We start from the raw sequence: 18,563 nt of genomic DNA, 5'->3' as shown, positions 1-18,563 counted from the left end.
GCCTGGGAATTGAAGCCTGGATCCTAGCCCAGGCCGGTTGCTCGCGACTCGTAGCGTCCACCATCATCATCATCAACGCCCGGAAATTTACCTTCAGGCGTATTTACCATCATATTTGGGAAGACCCTTTTTTCTCTTGGTGTAAAAGAAAAAAAAAAAAAAAAAAACACGGATGTTCCCCACTTGTGTTTGCTATTTCGTCCATGTTGGAGTTTCTCCAAGCAGGATTCGATTCAAGCCTGGCACTGTCTTCTCTCAAGTGCTATCCATCCTGTTCTAGCGAAAAATACCTTCCAAATCTCAGGTCAAGACCTTCATACAGGGAGTGCCACACCTTATTCCTCCCTACAAGATGACTTCGGAGCCTTGGGATCTTAATCCGGTCTCAGGTGCTTTAGAAGTGGCCCCCTTCAAACTCGGGACGTATCACTCACCCTTCTTTCTTGGGAAGTTGCCTTTTTCGTGGCAGTAACATCCAGCAGGCGGGTCTCGGAATTGGCGGCTTTGTCTTGCAAACCCTCCATTTCTGGTCTTTCACCAGGGCAAGGTGGTGTTAAGGACGTCTCCGGCCTGCTTGTTTAAGGTCGTTTCTTCTTTTCATCTGTATGAAGACATAGTCATGCCCTTGTTCTGCTCAACTCCGGTCATCGTACTGAGAAGGCTCTCCGCCCTTTGGATTTGGTGAAAGTGCTCAGGAAATACATTTCCAGAACAGCGCCTTTCCATACATCGGATTCCCTCTTTGTGTTTCCAGAGTGACATAGAAAAGGCCTACCTGCTTAAAAATACTTACCGTGTCAGAGGTCAGCCAATCCGGAGAGGCTCATGGCAAAATCCATTCAGTGGGGGCTTCCTGGGCCTTTCGGCACCAGGCGTTAATACAGCAAGTCTCCATGGCTGAAACTTAGTCCAGTCTTTATACGTTAGTTAAGTACTACAAGATTCATTCGTACTACAAGATTCATTCTCAAGCCTTTTCAGATGCTGCCCATGGCAGACAAGTTCTGCAATCGACAGTAGCGCATCTGTAAACCAGATTAATCGCTGGGTAGTTAAGGTTTCAGCTGTTGTGCTGTTTCCCACCCAGGGACTGCTTTAGGACGTCCTGTGTCCCCCAATGAGGCGAAGGAGAAACAGGGATTTTTGTGTGTGCTCACCGTAAAATCCTTTTCTCCGAGCCAATCATTGGGGGACACAGCACCCACCCTGTTAGCTTGTTGACTTGTGGTTGTCCTTTATGTTTTTGACATATGTTGCATTCTTTGTTGGCTATCTGTGAGTTCCTACTGCTTTAGCACCAAACTGGTTCAGGATAGAGCCAGCAGAGGGTGTATACTGCGGAGGAGACAATTTTCTTTGTGTATTTGCTTAGTGTCCACCTAGTGGCAGCAGCATAACACCCATGGTCCTGTGTCCCCCAATGATTGGCTTGGAAAAATTTTTTTTACGGTGAGTACACACCAAAATCCCTGTTTTTGTCAACCAGCTAACATAAAGCAGACAGCTGGGAGCTAGTATTCTCAGGCTGGTAAGGGGCCATGGATATTGGCCCCCCAGCCTAAAATAGTAGCTTGCAGCCGCTCAGAAAAGGTGCATCAATTAGATGCACCAATTTTGGAGATTTGCCTGGCTCTTCCCACTTGCTCTGTGACGGTGGCAAGTAGGGCTCATATTTGTGGGGTTGATGTCACCTTTGTATTGTCTGATGACATCAAGCCCACGGGTTAGTAATGGCGAGGCGTCTATAAGACACCCATTCATTACTAATCCTATAGTTATATTTTAAGTAAACACACATCCAGAATAAAGCCCTTTATTTGAAGTTTAACCAAAACACTTTTTTTCCCTTTTTTATTTAAATAGCAAAAACATATTTATACTCGTGTAACGCCCATTCCATTGAAGCCCTTGTCTCCTGTAATAAAACTAAAATAAAAAAACAATATCTCACCTGTCCGTCGTTCTGTCCCACGCCGTAATCCATATCTAGGGATAAACAGTTTTCTACCTGGACTGTGCCAAGATGCGACCGTGCTGGCCAAGGATCACTGAAGAATGAGCTGCTCGAGCAGCAGTTACATCGAGGTTACCTCAGGTCACTGAGGCTTGCTTCCCAGCCGGGCTGAACTGTGGTGACCTCGGCACCATGAGAAAAAGTTAGTGAGTTCACTGAGCTGAAATGTGGTGAACTCAGACTGAGGTCACCGCAATTCAGAGGCCCAGCTGGGAACGCAGCCTCAATGACCAGCGGTAGCCTGATGTCACTGCTGCTCGCTGATGTGCTCGCAGCAGCTCATTCCTCAGTGGTTCTCAGCCTGGATGGTCGCATCTTGACACCATCCAGGTTGAAAACTGTTTATGCTCAGACATGGATTACGGCGTGGGACAGAATGATGGACAGGTGAGGGATATTTGTTTTTTATTTTTGTTTATTAAAGGGAGACGAGGGATTCAATGGAATGGGCGTTAGACGAGTATAACTGTTTATTTTTAAACAAAAAAAAGGAAAAAAGTGTGTTTTGCTTTTATTTCTATTAATGGACTTTATTCTAGGCTGTGTCTTTATTTACAATATACCGTACATACTCGTGTATAAGCTGGGATTTTTCAGCATGTTTTTTTTTGTGCTGAAACCGCCCCCTCGGCTAAAACATGAGTCATACGCCAGAAAGCCAGCGGGGGGGTACAGGGAGCAGCTGCAGCCGCCAAAGGGATCATACTCACCCTCCTCCGCGCCATCGATGGTCTCCGTCCCGGGGCCTGCAGCTTCATCCTGTGTTCAGCAGTCACATGGTACCGCTCATTAATGAATATGCACGCACTCCACTCCCATAGGTGTGGAGCGCATCTTCATTACTTTAATGAGCAGTACCACGTGACCGCTGAGCACAGAAGAGCTGCCGGCCCCCGGGACAACAGAGAAGCAGGGAAGTGCAGAGACCGCACCAGGAGGGTGAGTATGACGAGGAGGGTGAGCCATGCAATATTCAACTGTCCTCGTTCCACCGCTGGGCTGTGTCTTCTTCGTCCTCTGGCTGTGACATTCAGGTCAGAGGATGCGATGACGTATTCACTGCAGAGACCCGGAAGACAGAGTGGCGCGCGGCGGTGGAACGGGGGGCAGGTGAATATTGCAAGTGCCGGGGGCCTGAGCCAGCAGCGATACCGTCACCTGGCCCCCATAGCGCGCCAGTGTCCCCGCCTGCTCAGGACCCCGGCACCTGGCCTCCAGCGACAAGAGGTGAGAATGTCAGTTTTTTTTTGTTTTTTTTTTTAATCGCAGCAGCATATGGGGCATATTATTCTATGGAGCATCTTATGAGGTCATCAACCTTTATGGAGCAGCATATGGGGCATATTATTCTATGGAGCATCTTATGGGGCCATCAACCTTTATGGGGCAGCATGAGTCATATTATTCTATCGAGCATCTTATGGGGCAATCAAACTTTATGGGGCAGCATGAGTCATATTATTCTATCGAGCATCTTATGGGGCAATCAAACTTTATGGAGCATTATGGGGCATATTATTCTATCGAGCATCTTATGGGGCCCATCATGAACTGTATGGAGCATTATTTGGGGCTCCTGATTCAATATGGATGTTCAAAAACATTTAACCTACTGCTGTCGCAATTAATTTTACTTTTATTGGTATCTCTTTATTTTTGAAATTTACCAGTAGCTGCTGCATTTTCCACCCTCGGCTTAAACTCGAGTCAATAAGTTTTCCCAGTTTTTTGTGGCAAAATTAGGGGCCTCGGCGTATATACGGTAACTATTATTTATTATGCACTGCTCATATAGCGATATCTTATTTTGAAGCGCTTTATATACATTATCATCACGGTCACCTTTGGGGCTCACAATTCAGATTCCTGATCAGTATGTCTTTGGAGTGTTGAATGAAACCGGAGTACCCGGAGGAAACCCACGCAAACATGGGGAGAACATACAAACTCCTTGCAGATATTATCTTTGGTGGGATTTGAACCTAGGACCCCAGCGCTATAAGGCTGCAATACTAACCAATAAGCTATAGGATTAGTAATGGATAGGTGTCTAATAGATGCTTCTCCATTACTAACCCGTGGGCTTGATGTCACCAGAAAATACAAAGGTGACATCAACACCACAAATATGAACCCCACTTGCCACTGCCACAAGTTAAGTGGGATGAGCCCATTTTTTTTGGCTGGGGTGGGGGCAACAGCCATGTCCCCATACCAGCCTGAGAATACAAGTCCCCAGCTGTCTGCTTTAGCTTTATTTAAAAAAATACAGCATGTGGACACCTCTGTCCCTGATAATTGTCAGCTTTAGCAAGGCTGGTTCAGGTTTGAAGGTTGCAGCTGTCAGTTTTGCCTGGCTGGTTATCAAAAATACAGGGGAACCCACGTCATTTTTTTTTATTTATAGTGCAGGCGGCGGCTGATGAATGCTCTTATCAGCTGCCATAAAAGGAGAAGGAGTTCCAGCTTCTGGTAAAATATCAAATGTAGTCTTTAGTCCATCAAGGTTTGAAAAATCAGAGACAGGATGGTCAGCAAGCAACGCATTTCAAACAGGGTTGTTCTTTGTCAAGCTTGACAAAGAACAGTGTTCGAAACGTGTTGCTTGCTGACCCCTTCCGGTCTCCAATTTTTCAAATCTTGATGGAATAAAGACTACTTTTGATATTTTACCAGAAGCTGGAACGCCTTCTCCTTTTTCTACATTTGCCAGGATGAGTGGTCTTCTCTCACTGTTAGCAGGCGAGAAAGTTGAGTTGTATTCAACTGATAACAGCGAGAGAAGACCACTCATGCTGGCAAATGTAGCAAAAGGAGAAGGGGTTCCCGCTTCTGGTAAAATATCAAAAGTAGTCTTTAATCCATCAAAGTTTGAAAAATCGGAGACAGGATCGTCAGCAAGCAACACATTTCGAACACGGTTCTTTGTCAAGCTTGACAAAGAACAACCGTGTTTGAAACGTGTTGCTTGTTGACGATCCTGTCTCCGATTTTTCAAACTTTGATGGAATAAAGACTTTTGATATTTTACCAGAAACTGGAACGCCTTCTCCTTTTTCTACATTTGCCAGCATGAGTGGTCTTCTCTCGCTGTTATCAGTTGAATACAACTCTCAACAATCTCAACTGCTATCGCTGATCGCAGCATGAGAAAGGGCTAATGATGAGAGCTGTCTTCATCACCAGGTGCTGAGTAACAAAGCTAACATTACCGCTGCTTGCCAGGCGCCGGTAGGTGTCACACTGATAACACAGGGATGTCATCTGTGTACACCTGGGTTCCCCAACTCCAGTCCTCAAAGTCCACCAACAGGTCATGTTTTCAGGATTTCTTTAGTATTGCTCAGGTGATAATTGCTTCACCTGTGCAATACAAAGGAAATCTTGAAAACATGATCTGTTGGTGGGCCTTGAGGACTGGATTTGGAGAACCCAGGTGTACAGGACTTAGTGCTGCTGTTAAAAAACGGACATGTCAGCGTGTTTTGCCCATGGACACACTTTCTGTGGAAACACACAGACATGTGCACAGACCCATTCACTTGAAAGGTTTCACATGTAGACCCAATCACCACACATATCGGACACACTGACATCTGAAAGAGGCCTTAAGATGTGCCGAAGGTTTCCTGAACAGGACTCAACATTTGGGTCAGAGGATGCTGAGCCAGTCCTCACATTAAGGCCGGGATCATACATGCAAGAAACTCAGACAAGTCTCGCATCTTATTACCTGGCACTGCCGCCGGCACTTGGGAGCGGAGCGTGCGGCTGCTGCATAGAAATACATGCAGCTGCACGCTCCGCTCCCGAGTGCCGGCGGCAGTGCCAGGTATTAAGATGCGAGACTCGTCCAAGTTTCTTGCATGTATGATCCCAGCCTAAAGTCCATCCTTGGTCTGTGAATGCCAGATGTGTGAATCAGCCTAAGAGAAGTTGGTTCAGAAATGATGTGTTATAGGGAATATTTGTATGCAGTAAAATTAGCAGATCTGGAAATTAAGAGAATCTATCACAAGGTCAAAAGTGGCCACTGTTTTGCTCTTATTTTATTCCCACAACTTTTCTGAGTATTCAGATTTTTTTTTCCATGTGTTACTTTTTTTTTTCCTGTGGATTAATAAATCAGACAATTAAATTTCTTTTACTTTTTAGGATGATTTGCTGCTTGAAGTCCCTGGAACATACAGATTGTGCTTGGATCTTCCAACGCTGGTGAATGAAGATACGGTCACTGCAAAGTACAACAAAGCAAACAGCAGCCTGACAGTCTCCATGTCTGTACTGTAGCTGAACCTACCGACAAACCTGCAGTACGATGCCAGGACCACAGCCTAATATCCTATAGCAGTGGAGTTGTAATGTCTTCAGTTTGTTCACAGCTTCTTTGCAGTGTGCTGGCCTGAATGTAGCGTTCAGCACTTGCAGCATCCTGTGATTTTATTTTCTACCACGTATTCACACCCAATTGCAAAACTCAAAATGGATAAATCCAAAGCAGCACAATATGTAACAGGAGGGAAGGATCCAGCGAGAAAATAGTCTAAAAAATAACTTTTAATCCATTATTTAAAACATGGACGGCGCAAAGTTATCAGGCAAAAAAAAAAACATTGTCAGATCAACGCGCTTCGACGCTGCAGTCTTCGTCAAGATCTCGAAGATTTTTTTAGACTGCTATTTTGTCGCTGGATCCTTCCCTCCTGTTCCTACATACGTTTGCTTCAATGGAACCGTGCTGAGTGCCAGCTGTCTAAAGAGGAGACTACACAGTGGTGAGCTGACTTCACAGTTTTTCTTTTTTTCCAAAGCAGCACAATAGCTGTAAAGGCTACAGCACAGTAGCGGTATGTTCAGGAGCCGGGACGCATTCACACTGGAAGATTATCAGGAACGCTCGTTTGCCGATTGTTGTTCTGCCTAAGTAAACTATGAATCCACAGACAAACGAGCAGAGGTTGTCTTTTGTCAGGTGAAATGATTATTAAACCTTTTGTAAAATCATTGTTCTTGGCAGCACATTGTCCTGTGTGAACATGCAGCTATTAGTGGTATTTTATGTGCACAAGCTTGCGCTAAATGTTCTCTGTGCATGAAAGTGCTGCTAACCTGTCTGACCAGCTACCATTTAACAGCTAACTTGTTTTTTTTTTTAGTATAAATGCATCCTTAGGCAGTGTTTAGATGTGTGATGCTATTTTTCAAAAATGTTAAATCTTAGCCATTTTTCAATGCGCTCAAAATATCAGTGCAAAAGAAAAAAAAAATGCAAATGCATTTGTGAACACAACCCTAGGTTACATCTAAACAGAAAATCATAGCCACATAGAAAATCCAGATTATAGAAGAAGCCACGAGGACGGTCTGAATACCCCATTAAAATGCTGTGAAAAATAAAGTCTGTGAAGGGAGCTGTCATGTGGATTTTCAAACCCACAACATATCCCTTTCTGCTGAATGTTCACCCTTTTGATTTAGAGGGGTGAAATTTGCAGGAAAATGTGAATTTCACTACATAATATATCTCCGGTTAAAGTGTAGCAGCAGCTATTCTTTTTAATAGGTGGTGCTGCAGTAGCTGGCAGTGACCAGCAGAGGCCGCTACACTTTAGAGCAGCTGAGCTCAGCCCTGTCCACCCACCACAGCAAAGATCAGCTGATCAGTGGGGGCAGCAGGGGCAAGGCTGTTCTTAGGTACATATACCTATGACAAGAGTTATATTAAATTTGTACTCCACTACTGCCATTACAGAATAGCTTTTCAACAGTTGCAAATGTTGTAGCTTAAAATCCCTGGATAATGAAAGGCTCCCCCATACTGTACGTAAAAAACATCTTGTATAAAAATGGAACAAAAGTAAAAATCTTAACTTTCACTTTTAAAAAGAAGAAAGAAACTGAGGCCAGGTGATGGTGCAGATCACCACATCTAATGGTACAGAAACTGATATGTTTTCCTCTAATTATTTTAATAATTGGAAATTCATACCTTAAAATATATTGTAAGCTGCTACAGATATAAAAGTTAGTCTTCCCCCATCTGAAAATATGTATACTGTATGAGTAATATGTGTTACACGCTATAAATAGCGGTGTAGGGAGTAGTGCTGCAAACGGATAATGCCCACCACCATCTACAGATATTATTCATACTGTTTCCGTCACTCCTTCAGCTGTCCAGCCTTATGGGCTGAAATAACATTCAACCTTGGACTTGGCTGGTAAATCCTTTCTATGCAACAATATAAAAAGAAAAGCGCAGCTAGCTCCTGCACCGGGAAGAAGGTGCGGGGGTCAGGGTGTTCTATGATAGGGAACAGGACGGCATCTTCACTTACCTGACCCCGATCCACACTTCAGGGAATTCCCGGCAAGTCTGGAATTGCTGATAATAGTATACATACTCTGATAATGCATTATCGAATTGTTACTCCTCGCACGTGCTAAAACAATAAATCCGTCTCATCGATGTCTAAACAGACATTTATTCATCCATTGCCAAGATCTGCAGACCTCGCATGTATAATCAGACGACCTGATTTGATAGCAAGGATTTAAAACCATCTAAGAAACATTGACCTTTGTGAGAAGACACTGATGACCTGGATGCAGCACAGTTCTCAGGAGATCCGGCACTGGAGTGATCTGTACGGCCACACAATTAGGTGTTTTTTTTTCCCCATTTGTTCGCTTAAATAAAAAAAAAAAGTTACATATATGTGAGTGTTCGGAGATAGGAGCTTATAAATAATCCTATGAGCGCAGCAGATGACCCACGGGAGAGGAGATCCAGCAATCTATAGCAGCATGGTGGTCGGCTTCTCCAGGAATTTCTTGAATTCAGCCAACCACTGAGCACCAACAGCTCCGTCCACCACGCGGTGATCGCAGCTCAACGTCACCGACATGATATTGGCAACGTCAAACCTGGAATAAGATGAAGAAATAAAGCTAATTAAAAAACATGGACATTTTTTTTTTATTATTTCCTTCCCTCCTTTCAAAAATCATAACTTATTTTAGCATTCAGCCACGAAAGCTTTTATCTTTACCGGTCGAGTTGTATTTGGGAATGACCATATTAGCCATAACTTTTTTTATAGGCTGAACTACATTTTTTTGGTTCAAATTTGGAGTATTTTATTTCCTAGCCTTTTTTGGGTGGTGATATGGCCAATACACAGCGATTCTGCCATTTCAAGGTTTACTGTATTGGATTAATATTTTGATATTTTGTTGGTATTGTAACAAATCTATTTGAACTAAGTAATATTACAAAAAAAGTCACAATGGCGCAGCCATCCACTGATTTTAAGGGGTGACATGAGGCATCATTTAGTGTGCAGAGATAGAGCACTTTTCCAGGACTGGTTCCGCCCTCGGAGCATTTGCCAGTTCATTGACATGATTGAACAAACTTAATTTTGTCTACGTTGATAAATCGATCTGCAGCCACTCACATTTACTGTATATTTATTTTCGTGTATTTACAGACCGCCATGGCAGCCACATAACATCCTTACCCTTTCTCATTATCTGCTGGCACTAGTCTGTTCTCCGATCCTCCCACAGCCAGGATACATGCCTGAGGGGGGTTAATAATTGCAGAGAAGTTCTTGATCCCATACATACCCAGGTTGGAGACAGTAAAGGTTCCGCCCTAGAATAGATCACATGGATGACGATTAAATGGTCGATGTCACTTTGGATTTTATAACTTTATTTCAATGATTTTACATCGCACACAAACCTTCATGATTATCTCATGGCTTTACCCTCTCATACATCAGAAAAACATGGTGGCTATATTCCAAAAACAAGCTTGGCTCCACTGAAGTGAATGGGGCTTGGCTATAGTATCACATGCAACCTGTGGAAAGGTAGGGTGCCGTTTTGGTAAAAAAGTAGCCAAGTTTTTCCAATGAACACTGTGTAGATGCCTCCTTCACCTAAGTCTCTTCAAGCTCAGTAGCCCAGTGCTAAGGGGAGAACTTACTAATTGACAAGGCACTGAGACCACCAGCAATGCCAATACTGGGAATATGTGGTGCCCTGCTTTAAATAAGGTAATGGTGCCCAGGAGCGACCTCAGTCTCATCTATTTTCTATAAGACTGCTAGAGAAAGCCGAGGACAATGCTCTATTATTTCCAGCAGTCCCATAGACAATGGCTAGAGTTCGAGAACGCACACCTCACCTATATTGAGGACAGGTCAGCAGAGCCCGGTAGTCAGAATCGGTCTGGGACCCAGAGATCAGACCCTCAGCAATTAATAACTTATCCTTTGTGGTACATACCTGGAATTCATGGGGCTTTAGTTTGCCGTCTCGTGCCCGTGTCGCTAAGGACACCACGTCTTTGCTGATGGATGCGAGGCCCTTTATGTGAGCATTGAAGACTATGGGTGTAATGAGACCGACGGGGGTGCTGACCGCCACGCTGACGTCCACTACGTGGTTTCTAAAAATACGGATACGTAAAGATTAGACACAATGAACCATTGTGACGCCGCTCACCACCGGACAGCTGGACCGGACTTACTGCCTAATAACGGTGTCCAGCCAGGAGGAGTTTGCCTCGGGCACCTTCAGACAAGATAAAGCTGAGGCCTTAATAATGAAATCATTGACCGAGAGCTTAATGTTTTCAGACTTTGTAACCTGTAAAACAGAAAGATATGAAAAACCGTAGCATGGCGATCACTGCGTGATGCAGATATTGGTGTGGGGCGCAGCGCATAAGATACAGTCACTCACCTCGTTTAACTCTTTCCTTAACTTCAGTATTTCTCCCATGTTTATGTCGATAGACAGATAGTAATGAGGTATGGTTTGTTTGGACTGCATGAGCCGCTGGGCGATCACCTGCGGGCAGAGATAGGGGAGGTGGTCAGAGACGTTGGGGAGACCCTATTGGCATGGCCGTGTGGCACAGCAGAGCCAGCTCCATACAAAAAAGGTCAGAGCGTTTGGAAACTGAAAACTAGGATTGTCACATCTATCCGTCCATTGCGAGGAGACTCGATCAGGTCGATCGGTCCTGCCTGACTGTTAAACCCACAGGATAAGAGTATATTAAAAACTGCTGTGCCTGAAATTTCCTACTATTTATAGAAATAAAAATTGAGGGTTTTTTGGCAACATGAATAGTAATTACACTGCAGCAGCTTTTTATCTTCCATTTTTCTATGACCGACAACAAGATCTCACCTTCCTGATGTTGCTTATAGGAACATCTGTGAAAACTCCAGTAGGAACGGCGCCCACGGCAGGAGATGGTGGCGCAGGAGCCGGGGCAGCAGGAGACTATGGGCATAAAAATGATCAGGAATAAGCAGCACTGAGCTTTATCATCATGGCTGGATACAAGTTTATTCCACATCCTCTGTATTACACACTTGCGGGGCAAATAATGGATGTAACCGGCGTATTACGGGCCGACAAGACGAGACTGGAGAGAATTATCTGTAATTGTTGAAGATAATAAAGTGTCAGGGAAACAATAAGTACACTGACCGGCGCGGCCTTGGGAGGAACAAAGGACTCGATATCTTTCTTCGTAATTCTGCCATCCGGCCCCGTACCTGGAATATTACCGGAAGACAAGAATGACAGCTGAAATGACTTGGACGACCCCTTGTTTTATGAAAAAGAGCCCTATGTAAAATAAAACACGCATACACTCGCCTCCAGGACCGGCACCATGTCTGCAGAGCTCGCCCGACAGTATGTCATGTCATATACACATCACTGTGAGGTCCTCTATACGGTCACACACATACGGCATCACTGAGCGGTGCAGGCGACACTATTTTATGGAAGGTGGTACAGATGACGCGTGGCACGCCGCACTTACCCCGCACTTGCTTAATATCGATGCCTCTTTCTGTTGCCAGCTTCTTAGCCAGAGGACTCACAAACACTCTCCCCTTGGATGCAGGAGTCAGGGGATGAGCTGGTGCAGACGGAGGAGCGGCAGATACAGGTGGAGCAGGAGGTATGGCTGCAGCCTGCAATACAGACATGGTTCCATGTGAGAAGGAGGCACAACTAGTAAAGATAAAGAACCAATTATCTGCGCATTTCTCGGACTGATAAAGCTCCTGGCTGGGTAACAGGAAGGAGAATGGGTGTTGTATTTGTCATTTTCATAGATGACTGATAACAGAAGTTTCTGGGAAGCGACAGGTTACTAAAGGCAACTGCTCCAGATTTAACAAACCTTAGAATTGGAGAGGTCACTTGTAGCATCTACCAGAGCTGGCGAGTGATGGCTGGGCACGTGTGGAGATTTGTCAGAGCGACAGACACTTTAATGGGAAATTGAGGTCCCTATAATTCAGTGATGGCTCTCTGGCTTCGCTGGGAACCATTGTGTAACAGATCCAGCAAAGTGTTCTGCCTTCTGTTATAAATGGGGGGGAAAATGACATTTAGGTAGAGACTTGTGCAGAGCCTCTCTGCTGTGGAGAGACGCTGCTTACAGGGGTGAGAAGGGGGCCGCTGGGCACCCAATATAGGACTCGTGCAAGAGACCTGCCATTAGTACAGTAATGAGAAGTTCTGCACAGTGACTTCAGACTCTGGACGCCATGGACTTGCATGTAACCATGCAGCAATTCCCATGTACGCAGCCTCATTTGAGGGTGCAAACTTATGTGTGAGATGCCAGGACTTTTGCATTAGGAAGCCCCAATCCTGGACTAAAAACAAGCGATGCTGAGACCCACCAAGTCGACATTGTAAGTCACTGGCATGCCTTCCCGATGCAGATGTGAACCGAGCCTCAGGTTATGTGCACACAGAGGCGATTAAAAAGAATGAATTTTATAGAGAAAACCTCAGGAAGCACTCCTTTTTTTTTTGGAGGGGGGGGGGGGGGGGGGTTAGTGGAGTTTTTTTTGATTTCCTGAAGATGTAAAAAGTTTTTGGAGAGATTTTTTTTTCCTTGAAGCCTTTTGATTGATCAGTGGTTAGTTTGGGCTATTGAACTAAATAGTCTTTCAAGGTTTTATTTTCATTATTATTTTTTCGGACCCACGTCCGACATCTCTGTGTGCACAAAGCCTTACTTCTACGATGGTTAGTGACTGCTGACAGACGAGCCCGTATGTCTCACGTTACGTACCGGGGATGGATGTGGCTTAATATCCACTGCTACAGCCGCTTCCTTGTAATCCGCAAAGCTTCCAACATCAGACTCCTTCTCCACTATGATGCAGAGGGGGGTCCCGAGAGGAACGTCACGGGTGCCCTCAGCTATCAGGATTTTGGCCAAATACCCTTCCTCTTGTACTTCAAAACCTTGCAAAGTGTAAGGAATGAATGTTATTAACCCTTCAAACCGAATCTGTAATATAATCAATTATCCACATTAACCCATCACTTACTGGCAGCTTCAATCCTATGATAAAGCTTAGGCTAGTTTCACGCTAGCGTTTGGAGGCACAGCGTACGCTCGCCGTGAAGCTCCGCCCCGTCGCGCCTCCTCCGGTCAGCTCCGCCTATGGGCGCATGACGCTGCATGCGACCTGCGTACCCTATCTTTAGCATTGGGTACGCAGGCCATGCGCAGGTTTGCTTTTGCTGGCGCATGCGCCCTTTTGACAGTGCATGAGCCGCACCAAAATGCAACACGATACGTTTGGCGCACCGTCATAAGGGCGCATGTGCCGGCAAAAGCACACCTCCGCACGGCCTGCGTACCCAATGCTAAAGATAGGGTACACAGGTCGCATGCAGCTTCATGCGCCCATAGGCGGAGCTGACCGACGGAGGCGCGGCAGGGGGCCGAGCTTCACGGTGAGCGTACGCTGCGCCTCCAAACGCTAGCGTGAAACTAGCCTTAGAGGCCTAGACATGCAAAAAGGACAAATGCCTCTGCCAATATGTCTGATGGGAAGCACATATCTAACTGGATGTGCACCTGTCTCCAGAACAGGAGTCCCCCGATTCCCACTGCTGCCCGACCACAGGAGAGGTGGCTTACAAGCGCAGGTTCACGGCCACCTCTCTCACCATTGCCATCAAGCACCGGTCAGCATGGTACATTGTATGGACCCAGTTCTGGATAAAGGTGCAGGACGCAGAGGTAGATAAGACATTTAAATGTCCGTCGTGACACAACCCCTTTAAGCAGGATAACTGGTTCCTCGTGTAAGGATAAAATAAACTATTATTATATTCCACCCTGTGTCTGAGGGAAGATACCTATGGTGGCTTTGTCCGTTTCGATCTCTGCCAGCAGATCTCCCTCACTGAGCTTTTCTCCGACCTTCTTTTCCCATTTCTGTATTGTGCCCATGGTCATTGTAGGTGACAGTGCAGGTAACATGATCTGTGCAATAAGAGAAAATAGTGATATTATTTATTTTACTCATTTATATAGTGCCATTAATTCCACAGCGCCGTACAGACATTACCATCACTGTCCCCAATGGGGCTCACAATCTAAATTCCCTAACAGTATGTCTTTGGAATGTGGGAAGAAACCCACGCAAACACGGGGAAACATACAAACTCCTTGCAGATGATAATATGCTACAAATCCACCGATGGTATCAAAATTAAAGGAGTCTACTCAGTATTCACGGGTTAGCGCTGGAGAAAACGCACAGCCATAAAGTAATGATATAATCACGTAATTGCAGCATCTTTGGGAAACCCAGTTCTGAAGACACCCATGCTGAAGTCTCTCCTGGTGAGCCATGCAGAACGTAAGACCACGGACAATAATTATGATGTGACGTCAGATTGCTGATTGACGACCTTCCAACAACATGAACAATACGGGACACGGCTTCTGAAAAACATTCCTGGTGGCGGCTATAGTGCAACCATTACATCTGTATGTAACCTTGAATGGTGACCTGGTCTGTGACGCATCCTGCAGACACAGACATTTATACAATGTCCAGACGGGACAGAAGAGAGAAGTCTGTTGCGGATTTGCTATTGATTTTATCGTACGCACTGCACGGAGTTGACAAATGGTGGACGTAAGAAAAAAAAAATTTTTTACACCGCAGGCCAATTTCTGCATGGAAATTATCCACCATGTGTGCAGTTATTGCAAGAAGATGCTCATTTTCCATCTGAAAATCCAGATGGAAAATCCACAGAAAATCCATAACATGCAGTTAATGGACGCCATGATGTTGTCCTTGTCTGTTGGACGACGGCAGTGTCTAGCTTACCTTCATGTGAGTGGGATAGGAGCTGCCAGGAGCTTGAACAGGAGTTTGCTGTGCAGGAGCGGGTGGTGCGGCGGCCGGGGCTGCAGGAGCAGTAAGAGCTGCAGAGTCCAAGGTGTAGTTCTTAAAGGCATCAATGAGTTCTGGCCTGTGCATAAGAAATAAAAACATATGTATTAGTAGGATACATCCTCAGTGGGCCAATACAGTGCAGACCATCCTAAACCAAGCCCTCTGTCCTGTATCAAACGTTTAGAGGTGTCAAAGCCACAACCGACTATATCATTACTCAGACGCTGCTCACTTCTGAATCAGGAGGAGAGTGGTGCTGATCATCTCACCTAACGGTCGTGTGCACCTGTTCTGCTCATTACATTGCCGGCTGCATACGCGCCCCAGCAGGTGTGTATAGACGTGACGTGAGCGGTGTTGGAATAACACTTGACTCCATCTTTTGGGTAATAAGCTGTTAAACCTCTGCCCACACATGGAATATTCACACGCTACCCGGCACTCACTTGTCTACCGTGATACAGATTATGGACCCGATGGGAACGTCTCTTGTCCCTTCTGAAATGAGAATTTTAGCCAGGTAGCACTCCTCCAGACTCTCAAATCCTACTGTGGCCTTGTCCGTCTCTACCTGTATATAAGAAAACATATCAGAGACGAGTGATTGTGCACAAGCTGCAGTATCCATAGTGGATGAAGGCACCCGCTCTCCATCACTCTGCCCTGGATGGAGGGCACATGCATCGCCTCCATGATTACCTCCGCAATCAGATCCCCTTCATTAATTTTCTCTCCTTCTTTCTTTTCCCATCGAGCGATGGTGCCCATCTGCATTGTGGGGGAAAGAGCTGGCAAAGGCACCTAAGAGAGACAAGAGCACATCCAGTCAGATGGGAGTCTCAGCACAGAATGCTCCCAACATCAAATAATGGGGGGGGGGGAAATCACTTGTAAGGCATCATTAAAAATATACTAAAACGGGGAGGATGGGGGGGGGACCAAGGTTACCAAGGAACTCGGAGGGGGGGGGGTAAAGAATGAGACAAAACTAAAAGTTTCTGGTGGATGCCAAAGACAGCAATGAATGCAGAACAAAGAACTGGGGAGGGTCGGAGCACTTTTTTGCTGTCTGCTATGAAGTCACAGACCGAGTGCACTCGCTGGATACCAACTGCATAACGCGTATTTAGGAGACAGTGCACGAGGGCCGATCCCGACGTTACCAATCCTCATTGTTAATGTCGCCGTCAGCTCTGAACAACATTGATATTTAACGCCGCACAAAGCTGCCGACACTCACAAACTAGAGGACGGCACTCTCTGCCCAGTGGCGACATTCCTTCCTGCCAGTGAAGAGGATCACATCTATTGAAAAGCCCGTCAGATGCTCGACCACAAATCTTCACTCTGGGGTTCAAATCGCAGCGTGAAAATGAGCCTTTACCTGGAGTCTGCGACATTGTATGGATAGTTATTTTGTGGTTGTAGAGGGTACTAGGGAGGGGAAAGGCCCCACACAGAGCCTGCCCACGGCGCCAGGGAGGGGAAAGGCCCCACACAGAGCCTGCCCACGGCGCCAGGGAGGGGAAAGGCCCCACACAGAGCCTGCCCACGGCGCCAGGGAGGGGAAAGGCCCCACACAGAGCCTGCCCACGGCGCCAGGGAGGGGAAAATCCCCACACAGAGCCTGCCCACGGCGCCAGGGAGGGGAAAATCCCCACACAGAGCCTGCCCACGGCGCCAGGGAGGGGAAAATCCCCACACAGAGCCTGCCCACGGCGCCAGGGAGGGGAAAGACCCCACACAGAGCCTGCCCACGGCGCCAGGGAGAGGAAAATCCCCACACAGAGCCTGCCCACGGCGCCAGGGAGGGGAAAATCCCCACACAGAGCCTGCCCACGGCGCCAGGGAGGGGAAAATCCCCACACAGAGCCTGCCCACGGCGCCAGGGAGGGGAAAGGCCCCACACAGAGCCTGCCCACGGCGCCAGGGAGGGGAAAATCCCCACACAGAGCCTGCCCACGGCGCCAGGGAGGGGAAAGTCCCCACACAGAGCCTGCCCACGGCGCCAGGGAGGGGAAAGACCCCACACATTTGCCCATGGTGCCATGGGCGGGGGAAGACCCCACAGAGCCATCACACACAAACAGGAGGACACCCTACAGATTCTGTCTGTTGTGACATTTCCTGCAATGTGTGACCGTTGCCTAATTATCACACACACGAGCCGCATAATGGAGCGTGACTATCACTGTGTAGCAAAAAAGTTTTTTTCGTCTATTAATGTGCGCCTCTGACGGGACGATGCACCGCATACCTATGTGTGATCAGGACGACCATAATGGAGGAACTGGTCGCTGTTGCCAGTAGTGACCAATCAGAGAGCAGCTCTCATGTCACACTCTGCGCTGGTAGGATGAGAGCTGGGCTGTGATTAGTCGCTAAGCTCTGGATTGCAGGACGCGGCCCCGATGATACTCCGCTGCGGCCTCGGTGCCGTCCTCACCTTCTGGTGTGGGGGCAGACTGTACCACCGCCGTCCGATCTCCGGTCCATGTAGCCCGGGCAGCCGGGCTGTACACCTCCGAGCTGGAGCCGCTGTCAGAGCCCGGAGCCGGCTGCCTGTGCCCGTGTGGTACCGCCGCAGCCGCCCTGCTTGGCTCCCATTCCCCCGGGCCGGGAGGACAGAACGGAGAGGGCCGCGGAGCCTCAGGCACAGGCGGAGCATGGCTGTGGAGGGAAGACTCAGGGCCTCGGTCCTCAATGACCTCCCCGGCGATACGGGAACACTGACGGCAGACGCTGCAACCTCAGCCTCCCCCTAGAGGTCGCGCTTTTACTATTGCCGCCATCTTAGTACACCCACGTGAAAAAAGAAAACCCCACGTAATATTACATAAAACACGTCATGCAATAGGCTGGGAGCGGTAAAACCGCTCACTGTCATATACAAGGAGCGAAAAATGTCACTGACAACATGAAATTCTCATCAGAAAAGGGGGGACAAACATGGCGGCTGGAGACTTCCGGTGACCTCAATGGTCGGGTAGAGTAAGATGGAGCGTCCTGACGTCAGCCTGCGGGAACGTGAGGTCGTTAGAAGGGCGGGACAGGGGTGTGTGTCCCTGAGTGACAGCTGCTCCTGGCAACGCTTATATCACGTGATCACAAGAGCAGCGTCTGGCGGAATTCGCTTGTGACGTCCTGATACGTCCCAAAATAACATCCAAAATCACAATGCATGTGATATACTTGTTGTAAAAATAGATAATATAGATGCACCCTGACACGTTTCCCCATCAATAACATGGTTCATCAGGAGGTTACAAAGATCATACCTCCCA

At 46.9% G+C, this 18,563-nt stretch overlaps 2 protein-coding genes across 3 annotated transcripts in view; one reads left to right on the top strand and one right to left on the bottom strand.

Moving 5' to 3' along the window:
• PIH1D2 (PIH1 domain containing 2) overlaps positions 1–7,018 on the top strand; it is a 46,868-nt gene extending 39,850 nt beyond the window's left edge. Inside the window, exon 6 of the mRNA XM_073585156.1 lies at positions 6,170–7,018. Coding sequence (XP_073441257.1) covers positions 6,170–6,304 — 135 coding nt within the window. The 3' untranslated portion in view covers positions 6,305–7,018. The remainder of the gene's footprint in view (positions 1–6,169) is intronic.
• A 1,463-nt stretch (positions 7,019–8,481) lies between these two features.
• Positions 8,482–18,165, bottom strand: DLAT (dihydrolipoamide S-acetyltransferase). Of its 2 annotated transcripts, XM_073585155.1 has the most exons (15): positions 17,726–18,165; positions 15,979–16,080; positions 15,726–15,850; positions 15,211–15,355; positions 14,225–14,351; positions 13,143–13,318; positions 11,871–12,024; positions 11,531–11,598; positions 11,225–11,320; positions 10,772–10,879; positions 10,557–10,675; positions 10,313–10,475; positions 9,538–9,674; positions 8,792–8,941; positions 8,482–8,704 (listed from the first exon to the last, which is right to left on the bottom strand). In XM_073585155.1, the coding sequence occupies exons 1-14, from the start codon at positions 17,945–17,947 to the stop codon at positions 8,812–8,814; spliced, it is 1,872 nt and encodes a 623-aa protein (XP_073441256.1). In that variant the 5' UTR covers positions 17,948–18,165; the 3' UTR covers positions 8,482–8,704; positions 8,792–8,811. The 2 variants fall into 2 exon arrangements, with proteins under 2 accessions (XP_073441256.1, XP_073441255.1); XM_073585154.1 differs by having other exon boundaries at positions 8,482–8,941.
• Between the last annotated feature and the right edge of the window lie 398 nt (positions 18,166–18,563).

The sequence above is a fragment of the Dendrobates tinctorius genome, unplaced genomic scaffold (assembly GCF_039654945.1).
Source record: "Dendrobates tinctorius isolate UK_male_01 unplaced genomic scaffold, ASM3965494v1 ptg000086l, whole genome shotgun sequence".
In the NCBI taxonomy this organism is placed as follows: Eukaryota; Metazoa; Chordata; class Amphibia; order Anura; family Dendrobatidae; genus Dendrobates; species Dendrobates tinctorius.
Note: the sequence above shows the minus strand (reverse complement) of the source record. Positions and strands in the feature narration are given on the sequence as shown.

Bases quoted from the DNA above. Each gene is read 5' to 3' on its own strand.
- DLAT (XM_073585154.1), bottom strand. From the start codon at position 17,947: ATGCTCCGCCTGTGCCTGAGGCTCCGCGGCCCTCTCCGTTCTGTCCTC. The intron at 12,025-13,142 runs GTACGTAACGTG...TCTGTATTGCAG, and splicing joins TTAAGCCACATCCATCCCCG to GCTGCAGCCATACCTCCTGC. The intron at 10,476-10,556 runs GTAAGTCCGGTC...CCGTATTTTTAG, and splicing joins CTGGACACCGTTATTAGGCA to AAACCACGTAGTGGACGTCA.